We start from the raw sequence: 22,118 nt of genomic DNA on the forward strand, positions 1-22,118 counted from the left end.
TGGTGGTGAATTCAGTAAAATAGCATATTCAAAGCATATCTTCCACCAGTGGAAGTATAGTGAAAAAAGTGTCCAGTGCAGTTTTAAAGCATATCTTCCACCAGTGGAAGTATAGTGCAAAAAGTGTCAAAAACCAGTTTTCCTCTGCAGAATTCTGTAACACTATAATTTATAACATACCACCTCTAGAATACCACCAATAGAGTGGTATCAGAGCTGCAGATCCTTGCAGCCCCAACAAAAACAACAAAAGTTATGGCTTTTACAAACAACCCTTCCGCAACTTACAGCAATGTCAAAGTTCCTCTATTTGAAGGAGAGAACTATGATTTTTGGGCAGTTAAAATGGAGACTCTATTCACATCTTTGGATGTTCTAGAGTATGTCAAAAACGGATATGAAGAACCGGCACCAACGGAGGCTGAAAAATCAAAAGAAAAAGCTGAAGAATCAAGCCAACGGCTTGAAGAGTTGAAGAAGAAGATCACAGATGCTGGAGTTCTCGGAATGATTCAAAGAGGAGTCTCTCTATCCATTTTCCCAAGGATTATGAGAGCTAAAACATCGAAAGAAGCCTGGAGTATCCTACAACAAGAGTTCGAAGGAGACTCAAAGGTGCGAACGGTGAAGCTTCAATCTCTTAAGAGAGATTACGAAAATGAAAGGATGAAGGAGAACGAGAGCCTGAATGAGTACTTCAACAGACTCTCCGAGTTGGTGAATCAGATGAAGTCGCATGGTGATACGATAGATGATCGCAGAATTGTTGACAAAATTCTGATTAGTTTGACAGCAAGATTTGACCCAATGGTGGGTGTGATAGAAGAAACCAAGGATCTATCAACCTTAACTGTTCAAGGGTTGATGGGGTCTTTGAGATCCTACGAGCAAAGGATGTTACGACATTCTGAAAAATCAATTGAGAGTGCCTTTCAATCTAAACTCAACATTCAGTCCAACAATGGTGAAAATAAGCCCCAAATACAAACTAGAGGTGAGTCTTCTAGAGGTGGCAGATTTGGAAGAGGCAGAGGCAGAGGTCGAAACCAACGTGGCAGATCTGGAAGAGGCACAAATGGCGGAAGATGGAATGAAGCATCAAACAAATGGTGCAGAATTTGTAACAGCGGCACTCATGACGAGAAGGAGTGTTGGAACAAAGGCAAACCGCAATGTCACAATTGCAAGAGATTCGGGCACCTTCAAAAGGATTGTCTTCTTGCATATCAGCAACATGCTTCGTACGCAGAAGGAGAATCTGATGAAGGAAATTTGTTTTTTGCTTGTCAAAAAGCATTGCATGAAGAAGGTAAAAATGTTTGGTATTTGGACAGCGGTTGTAGCAACCATATGACCGGACAGAAGGAAGCATTTATAAACATTGATTCTTCATTTGCCTCAAAAGTTAAATTGGGCAATGGAGAACATGTCGAAGTGAAAGGGAAAGGAAGCATTGGAGTCACCACAAAGCAAGGAAGCAAAGTCATGCATGACACGCTTTATGTGCCAGAATTAGACGAAAATTTGCTTAGCATTGGACAACTTTTGGAGCACGGCTATTCTCTAAACTTTGAGAATAGAGAGTACAGAATTTTTGACTCAGAAAGAAGAAGTGTTGCCGTTGTGAAGATGACTAGCAACAGGAGCTTTCCACTATCTTTCAACTATGAGAAAAATGTAAGCTTGATGGCCAGAGAAGAGAATGACTCGTGTTTATGGCACAGGAGACTTGGGCATTTGAATTACGAAAGTCTCAAGTTACTCTATCAAAAGAAGATGGTGTATGGGCTACCAAGAATCGAAGAAAAATCTGGTGTGTGTGAAGTATGTGTCCTAGGCAAACACCACCGGCAACCATTTCCAAAAGAAAGTGCATGGAGAGCCAAACAAGTGTTGGAACTTGTACACACAGATGTGTGTGGTCCTATGAATACTTTGTCTCATGGCAAAAATAGGTACTTTATCTTGTTTATTGACGACTTTACACGCATGACTTGGGTATATTTCATGAGACAAAAATCTGAAGCGTTTGTAATCTTTAAGAAGTTTAAAGCATTAGTTGAAAAACAAAGTGGCCGATTTATAAAAATGCTGAGAAGTGATCGAGGGAAGGAGTACACCTCAAATGAATTTCACAAATTTTGTGAAGATGAAGGTGTTGAAAGACAACTCACTGTTGGCTATACACCTCAGCAAAATGGTGTATCTGAAAGAAAGAACCAAACTGTGATGGAGATGGCGAAATCTATGCTACTTGAGAAAGGTTTACCTAAAACCTTTTGGCCCGAGGCCGTTAACACTGCTGTGTATTTGATGAACAGGTGTCCAACAAAGGCAGTGTGGAAAAAGACTCCATTTGAAGCTTGGAGTGGAAGAACACCGTCGGTGAACCATCTTAAAATTTTTGGATGTGTTTGCTATGCTCAAATTCCTAAACAAAAGAGGACAAAGCTGGAAGAAACAAGTGAAAGATGTGTCTTTATTGGCTATAGTTCCATGTCGAAGGGCTATAGACTTTACAACTTGAAGACAAACAAGGTGATCATTAGCCGGGATGTTGTATTTGATGAGAATGCTTCTTGGAATTGGGAAGAAGATAGAATGAAGGAGAAAACAGTCCCTGCAATCATATTACAACAACAAAATTCAGCAGCTGAGAATGAGCAACCGGCTCCATGTACACCAAGTTCCTCATCCTCTCCAAGTTCACCAAGTTCAAGTTCATCATCTCCCAGCTCAACTCCAATAAAATTAAAGGATTTGAGTGATATTTATGCAAGGTGCAACTATTGTGTTGTGGAACCAGAAAATTTTGATGAAGCAATCAAAGAAGATGTTTGGAGGAATGCGATGCAAGAAGAGATAAATGCCATTGAGAAAAACAAAACATGGCAGCTAGTTGAAAAGCCAAATGAGAAAGAAGCTATTGGAGTAAAGTGGGTGTACAAATTGAAGCATAATCCAGATGGGTCAATTCAAAGAGCCAAGGCTATATTGGTAGTAAAAGGCTATGCACAACAGCCTGGAATTGACTATAGTGAAACTTTTGCCCCAGTTGCAAGATTGGATACTGTACGAACAGTTATTGCATTAGCAGCTCAAAAAGGGTGGAACCTGTACCAACTTGATGTGAAGTCAGCTTTCCTGAATGGAGAATTAAAAGAAGAGGTATATGTGCAGCAACCTCAAGGCTTTGTGACTAAAGGCCAAGAAGAAAAAGTTTACAAGTTGAAGAAAGCTCTCTATGGGTTGAAACAAGCCCCTAGAGCATGGTATAGTGAAATTGACAGCTACTTCATTCAACAAGGATTTCAAAGAAGTCCAAGTGAGCATACCTTGTATGTGAAACATCAAGGTAAAGATGATATCCTTCTTGTTGCCCTTTATGTTGATGATTTGGTGTATACGGGTAACAACAAGAAAATGGTTGAAAATTTTAAAATAGAAATGATGAAAAAATATGAGATGAGTGATCTTGGCTTGCTGCATCATTTTCTTGGTATTGAGGTTTACCAAGATGAATATGGAGTTTTTATTTGTCAAAGGAGATATGCTGAAAATATTTTGAAAAAGTTTGGCATGAAAGACTGCAAACCTGTTGACATTCCTTTAGTGGTGAATGAAAAATTAAAGAAGGAAGATGGTGGAAGATTAGTAGATGCAAGCATGTATAGAAGTTTGGTTGGAAGCTTGTTTTATCTAACAGCTACACGACCCGACTTAATGTTCGCTGCTAGTTTACTCTCAAGGTTCATGAGTAAACCGAGTCACTTGCACCTTGGAGCAGCAAAAAGAGTTCTAAGGTATGTCATGGGAACCATGGAGCATGGAATCAGGTTTGAAAAGAGTTTTAAACTCAAAATTAAAGGCTACTGTGACAGTGATTGGGCTGGAAGTGTTGATGACATGAAAAGCACTTCTGGTTATGTGTTCAGCCTGGGTTCAGGAGTAATTTCTTGGTGTTCGAAGAAACAAGACACTGAAGCGCAATCTTCAGTTGAAGCAGAATATATGGCAGCTGGTTTGGCTACACAACAATCATTGTGGTTGAGAAGAATACTTGAAGATATCGGAGAAAAGCAAGAAGAAAGTCTGCTGCTTCACTGTGACAATAAATCAGCAATAGCCATGGCGAAGAATCCTGTTTTCCACAGTCGAACAAGACATATTAATATAAAGCATCACTTCATTCGAAGTGTGATCGAAGATGGTGATGTGCAGTTAGTGTTCTGCAATTCAGAAGAGCAGCTTGCAGACATTTTTACTAAAGCACTACCAAGAGGGAGATTTCAGCAACTTAGAGAAGCAATGGGAGTTAAAGAGCAACACATTAAGGGGGAGTGTTAAAATTAATGTGTTGTAACCACCACTATGAGTAAGCATTATGAAAGAAGTGCAAAAGAGTTGTAACCATCATAATATAATTACTGTCTTTATTTAGAGTTATGTTAGAATTGTATCATTAAGATTGAGAGAACCAAAGAGTCCTCATCTTAATTATCATCTTATTGTCTTCTATGTCAGTTTTGATTCAAGCCTATATAAAGGCTTTGTAATGTTAAGAAAGACATATCAGTTGGTGGTGAATTCAGTAAAATAGCATATTCAAAGCATATCTTCCACCAGTGGAAGTATAGTGAAAAAAGTGTCCAGTGCAGTTTTAAAGCATATCTTCCACCAGTGGAAGTATAGTGCAAAAAGTGTCAAAAACCAGTTTTCCTCTGCAGAATTCTGTAACACTATAATTTATAACATACCACCTCTAGAATACCACCAACAGATCACATATACTACACTATTAGATATCACGAACATAAAAACTTCCTTCAGCGTCTTGCGCGAGTCAGCATAAATTCAAACAAAAAATCATTTTACTTTCGATTCAATTTTCACCACCATAGTTCCATACACATACATACATACATAGTTTTTCACTTATGGATTAGTTTTCCTTTTGAGCGTTTCTATGGTTTTCTTTATAAAAAAAAAATTACATATTGGGAGAAACATGTTGATTAATTAATGCAAGTTCTATTTTCTTAAAAATAAAATTATGCAAGCTGTATAGATTTCCTAATTTCTTGGTTCCCAGCATGAAGAATCTGTATCATAAATAAAGGCATTAGATTCATCTGTTGCGATGCTTCGGCTTCGGCTTTGAGGTTCACTTGTGCTACTTTCTCCTGTTTGTTTGTAGTATTGTTGCATCACCTTATATTTCTTATCATCCAGTACCTCAATTGATTCTGCCACTACTTCTTGAACATTTGTTCTTCCTTCAAGCATGCTTACTACTGAAGACATGGAGGGCCTGAGCGAGGGAGAAAAACTAGTGCATAAAAGAGCCACATTGATCATCGTTGTAACCTCCTCTTTCTTGAAGTCTTCGCCCAATCTCCGATCAACGAACTCCAATAGATTATCTTTTTCCTTCAAGAGGTGCACCTGTTAATGTATAATTCAACGTTTCAAATAAAGATGCGATTACTCGGTCATCCACAGTAGCACAGCATTAAATCTATTTTTATGTGTACTAAATTTTCTAACTTCTTGACAATATACATTACACAACTATGTCAGATATTTTCAGGGGCAACAGGATTGGCATGAATGAAGGAGAGCATAAGAACATAAGTTACCCAATCAAGAAGAGAGAAGCATTCCTCCTGAGGATGACTAACGGTGTTGTTGGTTCCACTAACAATTTCCAACACAGCAATTCCAAAACTATAAACATCTGCTTTGTCCGTTAAATAACCATGCATAGCATACTCAGGAGCCATGTATCCACTGCGAATAAATCAAACACATTATTTACACACACGCAAACGTGAGACCAAGTTATATTTGGAATTCAATTTTAACCTCTACTCTTTGGCTTCTTTGAAGTATGGAAACCCAATAAAGTTCATAACCAGAGAGAATCAAGTATGGGAACTCACTAAGTGCCAGCTATTCTGGTGTTCATGTGGGTTTTGTCGTCTTCATTGAGCTTTGCCAAACCAAAATCAGATATCTTGGGGTTGAGGTCTTTATCTAGCAACACATTAGTGGCCTTGATGTCTCTATGAATGATCTTTATTTTTGACTCTCCATGCAGGTAAGCCAAACCTTTAGCTATACCAATACAAATTCTCTTCCTAGTTTTCCATTCCAATCTCAATTGACGATTTTCTAGGTCTTCTTTCTTGGCTGATAGAAATTAGACAACAATATCATTTTATTCATTAACATATGTTGAAGATTATAACTGATTACAGATACAGCAATTAAATAATTACCAAATAAAGCATGAGCAAGGCTATTGTTTTCCATGTATTCATAAATCAACAATAACTGATCATCTTCCATACAGAAGCCATAGAGCTTAACAAGATTAGGGTGTTGTAAAGTCGAAATCATGCCTATCTCGTTAATAAATTCACGAGATCCTTGAGTTGATTTAGAAGATAGCTGCTTAATTGCTACTATTGTGCCATCTTGTAAAACACCCTGCATTTTGAGGAACAGTATAGAACTTGAGATTAACAAAAACTACAACTTATCATTGTGGTCATACCACATGTTAATTGAATAATAATATCAAATTGTGCAAAGTAAACCTTGTAAACAGGACCAAATCCTCCTTCTCCAATCTTAAAGGATTCATCAAAGTTGTTTGTTGCTGCTTTGATTTTCTGTAAGCTGAATAAGCCAGTTTGTGAAGCAAAACCCTTTTGCTCTGACAATAAAAGCAAACAATATCAGAGATCTCTGTAGCACTGACACCTCTGATAAAAGGTGTGTCTGTGTCCCAACACCCAAACAACACTGACACTGGTGATTACGTTCAATTTATTCATTTTTTTTAATTTTTACCGGTGTCGATGTGTCAGTGTCAGTGACGTGAGTGTGTCATGTGCGTGTCCGTGCTTCATAGTCACAGATATCTTTGGAAAAGCATCAAGGATTAGAAATATATTGTATCACTGAGTTCATCATCGAAGTCTTATTACTTTCCTCAAGGGAAGTTAGTTAAGTGTTTATGCAGGAAGAGAGGTGAAATAATTCAATACTTCATCCCTCAGGTGCTAAATCCCATTATTCTGAACAAGATTTTCTGAATTTTATTTAAAAGGATGGTAATCAGGATAGTTGAAGTAGTTTCTCAGTGATTACCTCTTGCTCCTAAACATTTATGTGTTAAACAACCCTTCCACCACATTATGCCAATTACAAAGATGATAACAATTACTCCAGCAACCACAATGGCAACTACAGCTCCTACAGGTAGGCTTCTATTATTTTCCGATGGAGGTGTAAAATCTGCACAATTAATAGGTGCATTATAGATTTTATATGGACAACAAAGGTGATTGAAGACAATATAAAATTTTGGAAAGTGCAACTAACCCGGATCAACTGATATAGCTGATATAAGAGGCCCATATACTGATCCAAATGGGATAGTAGTTGTTCCTTTCCCAGCCCAACTTAACCGAATCTCCAATGCGTTTCTAGTCACACCAGCAGTAAAACTTTTAATGACTGCCTTGCCAACACCACCTGCCTCTTTTGCAATATCGAAATCCTTCACCACCAACTTTCTCTGCCATATACAAAACCTTCAAATGCACAGTATTGAATGAATTGAATTTTATTTTCTAATTTAGTTTTAGGGAAAATTTATTTGTATCATCATGTGATTAGTACATGTGGTAACAATCAAATGAAAAAACATGCACCTGGATGTAGATGTCAAATACACGTCTTCCGATGCTGCTAAATGTTTCATCATCACTGAACATTATTTCAGCAAAATGGAGATTCACAGTGTAGTTTCCATTTCCAATGCAGAATGCATAATAAGTAAGAGAATTTGGGGAAACACGTGCATCCATGTACAGTTCAGTACCATTGTCGATGGCAAGCTTTGTTGCATTAGACCATATGTAGTAGTCAGAGCGTCCACTATCAAAAAAGTGACCAGCAGTTATAAGTGCCCAATTTGTTCCGATTTGACGATATCTTGCTGATTCCATCTCAGCTGAATCATCATCATATGTCTTATTTCCATCAACTGTTTTGCGCTTCCCACCGCAGTTTATGTAGAGAGAGTACCAAGCTTGGACAAGAAGAAATAGGTTATCAATTTCTAGAGTAATCAATCAGGTATTATATATGGACAATTGATATTTATTTTCTTGTACCTCAAACATAAAATAATGATCAACAGTTTATAGGAAATCCATGAAAAGTAAGCTTACTTTTAGGACATTGATAGTTTTCCAAACATGAAACATTTCCTCTGAGAAGATTATAAATGGACGGGGAGAACAAGTTAGCACTCAGTAACATATACAAGTTATATACAATTAAATATGTAATTATTTATATCATGAGAGAAATAAAAACTTACAAGCTGTTTCCCGTCAAAGAAGACGCAAACAAGTTTCTGAGGCACAAGAAAATTGATTGAGGCTCAGGTCGTTTCATAAAAATACAAAACAATAAAACCATGAAATTAAAAGAAATTTGAAAAAAACACAATGCTAGGACTCTTACACACTTCCTTGTTGACAAGTCTGCTGCTCAAAGTTTGATATAGTGAAGTTGTTATACGACAGATCTCTGCATATAGATATCTGTCAGAATGTTAGATGATGATGCAATTGATCAACTTCATGGAACAATTTATAGTTCATTCCATACTATAATCTGATATCTGTCAACAGCTTATGCAATATGAGAAGATGTCCTGTAACCATTCTAGGAGGCATCTAATATGTAACACCGACACCTCTGAAAAAAGGCGTGTCCGTGTCAATGTCGGACACCTGCACCGACACTTGTGATTACGTTTAATTTATTGATTTTTTTAAATTATTACCGATGTCAACGTGTCAGTGTCGGAGTCGTGTTTGAGGTGTCTGTGCATCATACTAGAATATATACCTTAACATGAAGCTAAAGATACAGTTCTTAAAAGTGATAAAAACAAACAAATTTCACATTTTATCAAGTAGCATAAGAGACATCTTACACAAAGTCTGGTTTAACTATCCAGTCAGGCAGCGGTCCAGACAGCTGATTCCCAGATAAAAATCTAGTTAAATTAACATCAAAAAGTTAATCAATAGAATTCAAATTATTGTCTAACAACAAAAATAGTTGACAAGATAGTAAACAATATCCCAATTATTGAACAGTTCCGAAATGAGTCACATCAACTTACAAGATTTTGGCGGCATTAGTTTTTCTTTTAGTTAACAAAAGCAATGAACAAAAACATTTCAGTTTCCAGTGTCTAGAAGAAAAAGTATCTTTCCACCTAAACTAGCTAGTCTTCCCTATTTTCCATCTACATTTTTAAGTTATGATAGATGAAGCAGCGGCAAAATTCTTACAGCAAGTACATGATGTTCTGTAGACCCCCTAAGCCCGTGGAGATTTGTCCACTTAATTTGTTGTTGCTGAGGTCTCTGAAAAGGATATTCAGAATAAGTTCTCTTCAGAGAAAGAGTAGATATAGAATTTAACATAAAGAACAGTTCCCTATTCTGCGGTGAACAAAAGAAGCCTCTCATAGATCTTTGTCAAATCATCAGTATAAAAAGCAAAGACACAGAATACAAGTTCTTATACGTGTGTTTAAAAAGCCTGAAAGAAAATTTGAAAGTTATCATTCAATCAATCAAACAAAAATGGAAAGAAATATAACAGCACTTACATCGCTTTCAGTTTAGTTAACTTTCCAAGATATCCAGGCACTGCTCCAATGATATTGCAACTTCTCAATACTCTGAAACCAATTAGACCATATATAACTATTTCGCTACAATTTCTTCTTAATTTGTTTTATTATAAGACATTACAACAATGTTTTGATTTATGTAGTCCACCTTAACTAATGTGAAATGCTTTGTGTTTTTGCAATAATTTATTATTATTTTTCTTTTCTATCCCTAAAACAATTCCTTGATACTAAATATAATGAGGGTAGTAACTTACAATTTTGACAGCTTTGACATATTTTCAAGTTGTGGAAAAGGTGAATCAGATCCATTCAAGTCAGTAATAGTCCTGGGTATCAAATTTTAAGCATAGTTAATCACAATAAAAAAAAAGCCTTAAAACATTTGTTTGAGTAGCATGTATGGATGCGTCATACTTACAAGTCAGTTAGGTTTTTCAAAAGTGAAATTCCAGAAGGAATTGGTCCATTCAAACCGCTCCCTCGGATCACACTGTGAAAAACATTTATGAGGGAAAATAGTCTCAAATAAAATGACAATACTAAAGAATCTAAAATTTGTGACAAGAGAAGAGAAAGAGAATCACACAGCATCTCAAGATTTTTCCAACTCTGTATAAAATTGGGTATAGCTCCAGAGAATTGACTGTCGCCAATTCGACTGCATTAAGCAACAAATAGCAGTAATTATGAACATGGAATATATAACCATGCAGCTATATAGCACTATCATTGACACATGGATCAGTGTCGTATCGTATGAGTATTATCCACCAACACATGTGAGACGCGTACACGCTTTCAATCTAAAGTGTTGTGTTGGTGCTACATAGTAATGAAATCTTGCAATAATGAAAGTAAAATACTTACAATTGCTTCAATGCAGTGAGCTTAGCAAATGTTGCAGGTAACACTCCAGTGAAATTGTTGGAGGAAAGAAGCCTGAAGCAACACCAAAGAATAAATCGAAGGCCAATAAAATGCATCCAATACCAATCACTGCTATTAAAGATCACCAAATCATTGAATCAGTGTGTCATAAAAAAACATATGAAAGGCTTACAGTCTTTCAATCTTGTTAAGACTCCCAAGTTCTGGAGGAAGATTTCCTGATAGTTGGTTGAATTCCAATACCCTATCCATTGAAAATAAAGTTTCTCAAAAGTTATAATATTCGAAACTGAACAACTTCTATTGAAAGAAACTTACAAGCTTTTGAGAGTGGTGATGTCTCCAAACTCCTTTGGAATTGGACCTGATAGACGATTTCCATAGAAGGAACTTAACCAAAAGAAAAATTGTAAGATTAGTCATGATAAGCACACATACATGATGATTTGGAAAAATTAAAGAACAAGCATAAGAGAGAAAGATACATATGCATTACATGTTTACAAGACTTAATGTGGCCCATTCTTTAGGAATTGTTCCATTAAGATAGTTGAGGGTTAGGTCACTGTACCAAAAACAAATAAGAAATCATCAATACAATAAGAGTTTACAACAAAAAAAACCTTATAGTATAATAGGGAGAGTGTAAGTTTTTTGAGTAGAACATACATTTCTTGGAGAAAAGACAACCTCACAAGATCAGGTGGAAGAGTACCAGAAAGGTTTTGTGCTTTTAGAACACTGAAAGTCCATTACATCATTAATGTTGTTAGAGGTGAAAACTTTAAAAGAATTAGTTTAGTTTCAAAAAAAAAAAAATATACGCACATTCAGCATAAAAAGTGTTTTTTAACCAACTGTAAATAAATAAATTACAAACAAACACATTTTAGCTTTTCAGCTCACCTTAATAAAATTCATATTTTATGACTGATTTTTAGTTTTTATGTTATAATTTTTTCTTTCAAATGTATAATTTTTTTTATAAACTATGTGAAATAAGTTTTAGATTGTCATTTTTTTCATTTTTATCTTTATTATTTTAATTAAAAATCATTTTATTTTTTAACAATTTATAATAATTTAAAATAAAATAAATATAATTTAAATGTATTTGTAAAAAAAAATTTATTTACAAAAATTATGAATTTCTTACTCTAATTTTATTTTTATTTTTTTCTGCGTCATTTCTATTGCACTTTCCTCTATTCTTTTTCTTTGTTGATTCCAACTCCGTTATTTATTGTTAGTTAGTTGTCTACCGATAAAATTTACATGTATTAAATATATTTAAATTTATATATATATATATATATATATATATATATATATATATATATATATATATATATATATATATATATATTTACAATTATTTACGTGTGTTTATTTAATTTTAATTAAAAGTTAATTTATTTAATAATAATAATATAAAAAATTATATAATCATTAAATTATTAATTAAAAAATATTTTTATTTTATTTTATATTTATCAATTGTTGAAATTGTAATGATATCAAATACTTCAATTAATTAATTAATCAGCTATAAGTATTGTGCAACAGCTATTAACTATCCGTCATTGACTACAAATTTTTAGAGAAGTTAAGTCGGTAGCTTGTAGAAATATTTTCTGACTAATCAGAGTGGTTTGGTAAGATGTGATTTGGTTGATGTTATGTGTAAAATATTTTTAAAGTGAGAGTCTTTGGTTTTGCCTATATAATATCCTTCTTGTAGAGACTAAATGAAAGACTAGTACATCGAAAAAATATAAAAAATGAAATAAAATATAGGGTAGAGTAGAGACTAAAATAGATGATGGAAGAGTCTAAAACGGACAATAACCCAAAGCTAAAGAGAGTATATTTATGGTAATGAAAATATTCATCTATTTTGAGATACTCTCAACTACGCATTCTTGGTGGTTAGTAAGTATGAACATGAATATTAATTAAATTCTCTCTAGCATTATTATGGTCAGCACAACAATTAAAATACAGTAGATAAGGAAAGAGGAAGAGTGTGCGTACACGCTAACAACGTGGCAGAGAGTGTTATTTTGGAAAGAACAATTGCAAGTAACAGCATTTTCAGAACCTTGTAATTGAGTTGGCGATATCCAGTTGTTCTGTCCACTACATGGATCTACACTGAAGTCCCAATCTTTCTTCCCAAGTGTTTTGCCTATGTCCATCAGAGCTTTCACTGAAATATTTATACAAGATTAGAACAACAAAAACATGCGATATGGATAATACATGATATGAGATATGTACCTTCATCTTCGTGAAGAGTGGCTCCGAGAGAAAACGAATCAAAAAAGAAAGGAAGGAGTAAAAAGAGAGGGAATAAGAAAAAGAAAGTCATTGTTACTAATGAATAAGAGCCTCTGAAGTATTAGAGAAAATGGACTAGTGTATTGTTTTAGTAATAAATGCTTGGACTCGGAAAGAATTTTGATGAAATGCAATTCTTTAAGTACTACTTGAATGTTCAACTTGCCTGTTTGGTTGGTGTGAATGTGTGACTAATTTATCCTTTCGCTCCCTTTCAGCCGACGTCAATGACCTTGAACACCAATAGTTATAAACCGTATAATCATATAATTTGAGTCTTAAGTTCATCATGGAGTTCATTTTGATTTTACTTCATGGAAATTCAATGTATTCATAATTTAAGAAAAAGGGGTTAGGTTCATTCAAACAAACGGTTAAATGTTGGGCTAAGATGAAAATAAAGTTGTGTTCTGGGCTGGTTAAAAGCCCAATACATATGTCTAAAGGAATTTCTTTTTACATTTTGTAGGAATGAAAATAAATTCTAAAAACTCTAAAAATGTCTTTTGGAGATTCATCTCCGAACGCATTTCATTTTAAATTTCAAGACGTTTTGGAGATGCATCTCCGAGCACACCTCATATCATATTTTAAGGGGTTTCGGAAATACATCTCCAAAATCACCCTATTTATATTTGAACGTTAAATTTAAACATTCAGAGATATTTTCGAAGATGTATTTTCGAAATAATTCATTATATACCACCTTACTGCATGAACTATTTCATTCTACTCTTTTCACTTCATAACCAAAATCCTAAAAAAAAAAACTTCATTCATTCTCAATACATTTTTCGTCTTCAAACCAAGTTTCAAGTGTTTTATCATGTCAAAGAGAACATAAAAAGATGCAATTTCCGGTAAACTTTCATCATTTCCTTGCATTGAGCTGTTTTTTAGATCAAAATATTGTGTCGCTTCGGAAATGCATTTCTGAAACTCACCTAAATTATTTCAGAAGGGCGTTTCCGAAACTGTTTGTTAGTGAAGCAGAATTCTTAACAGATTTTCTGTGTTTGCCAGTTTTAGATATGGTGCACCCCAACATGTTTTTCAAAGCTGTTTCGACCAAGGTGAATATGATGCTAAGACATATGAGGTGAATGATGATGCTAAAAGGATTATTGTCGAGATAGATGTTGGACAACAATTTTCAAATGATCAAGTTTTCAATGCTCGTCAACATATGCTTGACTGGGTCCGAATGGGAGCTAGCAAACTCGGGTTTGGCGTTGTGATTGGAAGGTTAGACAATAGCACTAGTAGAAGGCAAGCATTTGTAACGACGATATGCGAGAAAGGTGGAAAATATGTTTCAAAAGTTTGGTAGTTAAAACATGATGACACCGGATCGAGAAAATGTGAATGTCTGTTTAAATTGCGCGGATCATGTAAGGTGGATGATACATGGAGGTTTAGTGTCATTTTTGGTAAACATAATCATGCGTTAGACACCAAGCTACAAGGTCATCCAATTATAGGTCGACTTAAGTCGGAGGAGAAAGAAATTATTTCGGAAATGTCGATAATTAAAGTTGCGCCGAGAAGCATACTTGCAGATTTGAAACGGAAAATACCATAAAATGCTTCAAATATCAAGTAGGTATACAAAGAACGTTATAAACAGAACATTGCGAGCAAAGGTCCAAGATCCCGAAATTCAACAACTTTTGAAACTTTTGGACGATAACCACTATGTTTCAAGGTATAGAGTGTGCGATGATAAAGTCAGTCTCTGTGATATTTTTTGGACTCATACAAAAAGTATCAAGTTATTCAACATATTTTCAACCGTCCTTATAATTGATTCAACTTACAAGATCAACAAGTATAAGCTTCCGCTTCTAGAAATTGTTGGTGTCACTTCTACGGAGAAGACATTTTCTATGGATTTGCATTTTTTGAATATGATAAAAAAGACAACGTTACATAAGCGTGGCACATATGCAAGAGTTTGTTTAAGGATCCACAAAATATACCTAGTGTCATTGTAACCAACCGAGACAACGCCCTTATGAATGCGGTTGGTAGTGTGTTTCTTACATCCTATGCATTACTTTGTCGGTATCATATAACAAAAAAATGTGAGATTTAAGCTCAAACCTGCGGTTGGCACCCAAGATTTCAAGGGTGAAGACAGAAACGTGCTCAAATCTAGTATTATGGTGGATAATATAATGAATGCATGGCCAAATATTTTAAATTCTTCTACAGAAGAGTGTTATGTTGAGAATGTTTTACATTTCAGGAGCTTGTGTGTCAAGTATCCAAAATTTCTAAAATACATGGAATCTACTATTCTTGAGTAGATGAAAGAGAAAGTTGTATATACTTTGACGGACTGGGTTAGACATTTGAGAAACACAACAACTAATAGAGTTGAATCTGCACATGCGGCATTGAAGAAATGGTTGGGTGATAGGAAGAGAGATTTGTGTAGAGAATGTGACACGGTGAACCAAATGCTTCAAAACCAACATAATGAAATTCAAACAACTTTTGGTCGGAGCACAACCGTGGTAGAACAACGATTCAAAGATAACATTTTATACGCACGATTGGTTCTTAACATATCCCGAGCGGGATTGAATTTTATTTTTCATGAAGCGAAGCGTGCAGAGACAGTGGGGTCGGATAGTTTGAAGTGTGGATGTACAATTATGAAAACTTATAGGCTTCCATGTGCTTGTCTCTTGTTTATAAAAATGAAGCTAAATACCCCTATACGCATGGACGAGGTCTGCACTCATTGGAAAAGACTCTGATTTGATAACTACGGTCTGACAAAGGAAGGTACGTTGAGTATAACCATCGCAATCGAGTTGGAGGTGATCATGGATAGAATTTCTAAAGCAGGTAAAACTATGAGATTGCACATTAAATAATAGCTCCAAAAAATTGCCTATCCAGAAACCACTGATTTGAAACCTCCTTCACAACCGGTAAAAACCAAAGGTGCCCTAAAAAGGTGAAAACCACCAATTCCACCACTGATTATTCATACTGATGAGATATCGTTTTTTATGCACAAACACATTGAAAGGATCATAGATGTGGGGAGATGGTAATTGCAGGTTTAGGGATGTGTCCAGTTTACTTGGTAAAGGAGAAGAGAATCACACTTTTGTGCGACAAACACTTATTTCGGAGTTGACGATGCATAGGGCATCTTACAAACGACTATATGGGAATAAGGAGGGATTTGATAAAATTCACAATGCTCTTGTTCCATGTGTTACTGGTTCCGCACCACCTGAAAAGTGGATGTGCTTCCTTGAAATGGGTCATCTTATAGCAAGTACGTATGACAGGGTGTGTATCGAAAGGATGTGTCAGAATGAGTATCACTCACAAAGTGAACGGGGTTTAAATAAAAAAAAGTGTGCTAGAGTTGTATACAAGTATTGTTGTTGACGGGTGGTTATCCGCAAGTATATAGAATGTATCAGAGAAATATAAAAGATTGTCAAACTCACAGAGACCAAATGGTTAATCTATCGTTACTATTGCTACGGTGTTTATCTAGAGCGATCGTTAAAAGGTTTGTAATGGATAGAAAAATAAAGTAATAAAATTTTAATGGATATGGAATGATAATGCTAGAATAGGATTCTTGTTAACCAACCAGAACTCTTATTATTTCTAAATAGGATTACTTACGGGGCAATATTTTCTATTTTGTAAAAGAATTAATGAACAGGAACTATCGCTCTCGCGTATTCAAAGCTGAATTTTACTCTCTAATTTTTACCGGGATTGTCACATTTCCAAGTTGCATTTGTGTTAAAGTAGTAAATCCATTTTTTAAGAGATTAAATCTTTTACTCAGTTGAAAAGTGTATTAGTTTAAAATGTTAATTTAAAAGGGTTTCCAACTTTTGCTCAGATAACCAGATTCTAGCCTATAAACGCGTCCCCAAATAGTTTTAAAATCTTTTTTTAGAAATATCAAACTTTCCTGATTAATCAACAAAGTGCTTTTGCAGTATTTGTTAATAAAAAACAAATCAGTTTTAAACTTAAGTATCAGAAGGCTTTTGATCTTATCCGATGTATTCACAGCTTTACTTTCGTAATAGCCGGCCAAATTATACTTAGAAAAATTGTATCAAAACCAAAACAACCCATGGTATCAATCCCAAGAAATAACGAACAGAGTACCATCGAATCGACGGTCCTCACATTCCAGCACGAATAATTTAAATGGACATGATTACTGTAAAAGAAAAAGGTTTTATTTGGAAGACAAAATTAAACATACTGATAAATAAAGAAGTGCGATAAAATAAACGTGCGAGTAAAATAAATGTGCAAAATATAAATAAAGCTGAATTAAATAAAAACCTGCTCCGAAGAGGCAATAATCTAGTACAAGAGGTTAATCAATGGAAAGACTTGAATGCGGGAAATAAATTGCGACAAGATTAAAGGTTGCTCCAAACTCAATACACACTCAATCAACAACACGATAGCTCTTCGATGTCAAGAGACTAAGGCTTAAAAATTCAAAAATATATGACTTAAGTTTGTACTAAGTTTGGATGGTTCAAAAAGTGAAACTAAAAGCCTATTTATAATGTTCGTGGGAGAGAATTTAGGAGAGAATGGGAAGAGTGGGTGACCAAGCCAAGCCCAAAACGTAAATGTTGTGTGTTTCTTTAGTGTGGCAACCGCCACACCCTTCATGGATGTCATACCCCAAAATTTGCTCATCATATTTCAAGATATCTTGACTCACATGACTTTCAACTGCTCAAGACTATGCAAGAATTGGGCACACTTACTTGTCTCCTAAGCAACAAGCATTCAACTAGGGTTTTGCTTCTCTCAAGGTAAAATCAGTTTCTAAGGATCCAAGTGGATCCTCGCACCAAGTTGCAAGCCTCATAATACAATATTGCTCAGTCAAGTGCTCAAATGATCAACAATCGACTATTTGACCTAAAAGTCAACTATGGTCAAATTACAGTCAAAACTCCTTATTTTTTGTCAACATCAACATTTTGAAGTTATATTCATCATTTGACCAAGGGTTGATCATGATTCATCAAGGAAAACTCCAAAGTCATCAAAACTCCAAGTTTCTAAATTAGGGTTTTTAGGAGAAAGTCAACTAAACTTTGACTGGTCATAACTCTCACATGGTTTATCAGAAATTCCTCAACCAAAGCACATTCTCAAGGAAATTCAATTCTCTATAACTTTGATGTTAGGCCCAAAGTCAATAAATGCATCATTTGAAAGATATGAGCTAAAACATTACAGGTCCATTTAAAAGTCAACAAAAAGCTATTTTTTGTCAGGACCAATATCTTCAAGATAAAATCCTCAAATGAAAAAAAGGTTCCAAAGTGGGTTGTAGAGGACATCTTGAGCTTTCCAAAAAGTACAAGATCATTTTCATGGGATCAAATTTGAGAAAGTTATGTATTGTTGAAGTTGGGAAATTTTGTGAAAAATACATGAAAGACAAAGTGGTAAATTTTAAGTTTTTGACTAAATGGGCTTAAATCTTTGATTTCAAACTTGATCCACAGACCATCCACAACCCATAGGCCCTTCTACTTATTTTTAGTATCTATTATTTATTTTTATTTTGAATTTAGTCATTTAATTTCAATTTAAATTGAATAAAATATTAGAAATAATCAAAGATTATATGTGGTTCCATATTTGATCCAATATCTCATCAAAAATCAGTGCATATTAAGTGAATTTCGTTCAAAGGCTGATTGGAAAGATTTGATACAAATTTAGCAAGTTTTCAATCAAAATTCAACCAAAAATATCTCACATTCCAATCTTCACAATTACAAAGATTTGAATCAGAATTGTTAACCTAATTGCTTGTACTATAAGAGGAAAAAATCTAAAGAGGAACCCTAGCAAGAGCTTGAAAAGCCGTGGAAGAGAAGAACTTGCAGCCAATATTTTGGATCGATTAGCCAAACAAAGCTTCAAATCACGTCCCTTGATTCTCCATGAAGCATTCCAGATTGTTACAGAGGGTTAACACGTCCGGAACGTGGTCCCATACACTTCGGTTTGTATCCTTATTTTGATTTTCGATTATGAGCATTTACACATCATAAACACTTTTTGATTATATAATTGTGTTTAGAGCGAGGTTTGCAAGCTTTCTGGATGGTTTAATGTGATTTTTGTTGCAGGATAAGAATTCCACCATGTTTAGGTTTAGGAAGCTTCGAATTAGGGATTTTATGTGGGGATAAAATTAACCCAAATCAATGGTCCTGTCATGTTTAGGAGATGATTTGAGAACGAACCATGTGTTTACTTGGAATTTATTCATGGTGTTTTGTGAGTTATGTGCTTGTAGGGATTAGCTACGGAAGAAGTCGTAGCTAAATGGTGGTTAAATCGTAGCAAGAACCAGAAGTCCCAACGGAGAAGGTGACCGGTCCGCGTGCGTGATCTGTTTGAATTTCATATAATGGCTTTTTTGTATTTATGTTATTTGTTGGGTGTTTACATGACAGTGAACGAGAAGTGATCTGATGGGTGAGATTCTAGTCTTAAGGTCTTAGCGTGCAAGGGTAGGGGTTCGATCCCTGCCTCTTGCATTATTTTTGCGCCCAAATTCTTTGTTTAACCCTATTTGTAGATTCGGTGTACGTGGTCCACCCACGCTCAGGATGCGCTCTCATGTAATTGCCATTGGATGTCTATGATTTCATATCCAAAGGTGCAGACAATGCTCCCCCATGGTGTACTCTCTGGGACTTGCAACACAGGATCGTGCGCCTGGGCTCTAGTTTCAACATTGGGCTTGGACATGGTTGTTCACACCTCTCCTTTGATTCTTGCGCCCCAGGCCCAATTTATTTATTTTTTTCTTTCTTTTCTTATTTTCTTTAGTTTACAATTTTTATTATTAACTTGTTTAAATTATGTTTTTTAATTAAAATTAACCAATCAAAAATCAACAAAAATTAGTAATTAGGGTTTTTCTTAACCTTGATTTAATTTTAGGTTTTAATTAATCAAAATAATTAGGCTTAATTTTTAATTAATTAATTTTAGGTTGACTAATTTAATATTACGTTTAGCCTTAATCAAAAACCATAGAAAACCTCGAAAACGTATGTTAGGTAGGTGTTGCCCATTAACCTCAAGTTTAGGTTTTTTACCCATTAGGTTTTTTAACCAATTTAATTAATTAGGTTTTTAACAAATAATTAATTAGATAATTTAGGTTTATAATTTTAGGTTTTTTACCTTAACCCTTTTTATTTTTCTCTCCTCCTTTATCTTTACTTCTCGATTGCTTAAGTTTATCCTATCTTATTTTGTATCTACTCTGGGTTTGTAATAATAATTAGATTTATTTTTCGCACAATTTCTTTTATTGTAACTTTCCCAAAGCCATTTAATAGTTGTAGGTTTTATTTAATTTTCGCGCTCGTTTCTTTCACTATTATGTAACTTCCCTAAAACCATGTAATAGTTGTAGGTTTATTTTCTGCCTTCCCCGTTTGGTTATGCAATCCCCCTCCCCGAAGCCTTGTAATAGCGTAGGACTTTGAAGGTGGAGAAAAACACAAGAAAGGGGGGATTGAATTGTGTTCTTTATCAATTAAAATTCCCTTTCCTTTTAACGTCTTTTCTTTCTTTCATTTTATCATCTATTGAATTATGCTTTTGGTGTTGCAGAAGCATGTGAAGGTATAACTACATAACCAATGAGATGTTCTTTTTAACTTCTGTGTGTCATCAAAACTTCTGACTAGTCTCAGTACAGTTCTGAAGAGCTTTTGCTTAAATGTTCTAAGTTAAAACGAATTGTACAAAAAGTAAAAGACACATTCATTTTTATCCCGGTTCACCTTCAGAATAAGACTATCTCTAGTCCACCTTCTTCAGGTGATTTTCCTCTCAACAGAGGTCTTAATCCACTATAACCAAATCATGATTACAACTGCATGATCCTCCTTCGTGAATAACAATCCTGCACAGCTAACTGCTGTGACTAACCCTGCACAAGCTACCTATGAGTGACTGACTGTAATGGACTGTTTGGTGATCTCCACGAGATATAACATCCATTGACTCCTGGACTCCTGACCTTCACTAGGTCTCCAAGAGATTTCCACAATGACCTCATCCAATTGTCTTCTCAAGCTTCTGACCTCAACTGGTCGCTCAAGGCATCTTCTGGAGATTACAGGTGTGCTTCTTATTTAAGCAGATGGTCTCCTATTCTCAATGCGTATGTTTATGACACACTGACTAATCAGTCACTTCTAGTGCCTAAACAATCTATCAGAAGTTTCTAAGATATAACACACTACGAGCAACAACACTATGTGTTCTACATTTAAATACAAGAATCAAATATCTTGCAGTCTTCTTTTCTTCAACTCTTGGATGAGATCTTCTTCTTTGGATAAGTAGATAAAGAGCAGCAGCTCTTATGTCAGATGCTTCTATCTTGATCTTCATCTTCTTCTTCAATACTGATCATTAAGCTGATAACAGCTGGTGACACATTGATCAACATCAGTAAACATGAAACACTCTACGAGCAACAACTCAGTGTATTCAGTTCCCTTTGTCTTTCAACATAATCAATTTAACACTTGATCAATTATTCTTGGATGTCTTTTGTAATACGGTGGGAGAACTGACTTTTTGAAAAGTTGCGGATAGCAAGAGTCGCCATCGACTTTTATTTTATCCAATTGGAAAGGCTAAAAGAACAGAAAAAGACCTTTTAAAATACTTTGAGTTCGGGGGGTAAGTTATACAAAGGGAGGGTGTAAGCACCCTTTGTATCCATGGTTATCCATGGGCTCTTAATTGCTTAGCTCACTTTTTGTTTGTTTGAAGTGCAGTGTGTGAATAGGAAAAAGACAAGGACTTTAGCTTGTAAATAAGAGTAACCTTTTTTGAAAGTATTTGAAAAGAGTGGGAATAAGAGTTTGAATTTGAAAAGAGTAAGCAATCAGGAGCACATACCCTAAGTTAGAAAAATTGTTCTTTTAGCTTTTCAGTTTGAAAAGGCTATCCATACCATAAGAGGGTAGGAAGTCCTTTCATTGGATGTAAAAGGGTCATCGAGGAAGTATCGTTCGCCATAAAACTGTCCCTACCATGTAGAGGTAGGTAGTCTTTAGGGAAGGATATAATAGTC

At 35.0% G+C, this 22,118-nt stretch overlaps 1 protein-coding gene across 1 annotated transcript; it reads right to left on the minus strand.

Annotated features, from left to right (window-relative positions):
• Window positions 1-4,849: 4,849 nt before the first annotated feature.
• Window positions 4,850-13,253, minus strand: LOC131624909 (probable leucine-rich repeat receptor-like serine/threonine-protein kinase At3g14840). The gene is made up of 24 exons (XM_058895834.1): window positions 12,905-13,253; window positions 12,659-12,833; window positions 11,294-11,365; window positions 11,121-11,189; window positions 10,943-11,014; window positions 10,797-10,868; window positions 10,604-10,675; window positions 10,323-10,394; window positions 10,155-10,226; window positions 9,991-10,062; window positions 9,710-9,781; window positions 9,387-9,461; window positions 9,023-9,085; window positions 8,545-8,610; window positions 8,399-8,434; window positions 8,247-8,287; window positions 7,725-8,104; window positions 7,393-7,588; window positions 7,159-7,305; window positions 6,603-6,721; window positions 6,282-6,492; window positions 5,943-6,192; window positions 5,640-5,790; window positions 4,850-5,445 (listed from the first exon to the last, which is right to left on the minus strand). Exons 1-24 carry the CDS (start codon window positions 12,993-12,995, stop codon window positions 5,074-5,076), a joined length of 3,018 nt encoding a protein of 1,005 aa, XP_058751817.1. The 5' UTR covers window positions 12,996-13,253; the 3' UTR covers window positions 4,850-5,073.
• Between the last annotated feature and the right edge of the window lie 8,865 nt (window positions 13,254-22,118).

Source organism: Vicia villosa, unplaced genomic scaffold (genome assembly GCF_029867415.1).
Source record: "Vicia villosa cultivar HV-30 ecotype Madison, WI unplaced genomic scaffold, Vvil1.0 ctg.000168F_1_1, whole genome shotgun sequence".
NCBI classification, from domain to species: domain Eukaryota; kingdom Viridiplantae; phylum Streptophyta; class Magnoliopsida; order Fabales; family Fabaceae; genus Vicia; species Vicia villosa.

Excerpts from the sequence above, each read along its gene's own strand:
- LOC131624909 (XM_058895834.1), bottom strand. The coding sequence starts at position 12,995 with ATGACTTTCTTTTTCTTATTCCCTCTCTTTTTACTCCTTCCTTTCTTT. Across the intron at positions 8,105-8,246 it reads AAACTATCAATGTCCTAAAA|CTTGGTACTCTCTCTACATA; the intron begins GTAAGCTTACTT and ends TTCTTGTCCAAG. Across the intron at positions 6,193-6,281 it reads CCTTGCTCATGCTTTATTTG|CCAAGAAAGAAGACCTAGAA; the intron begins GTAATTATTTAA and ends AATTTCTATCAG.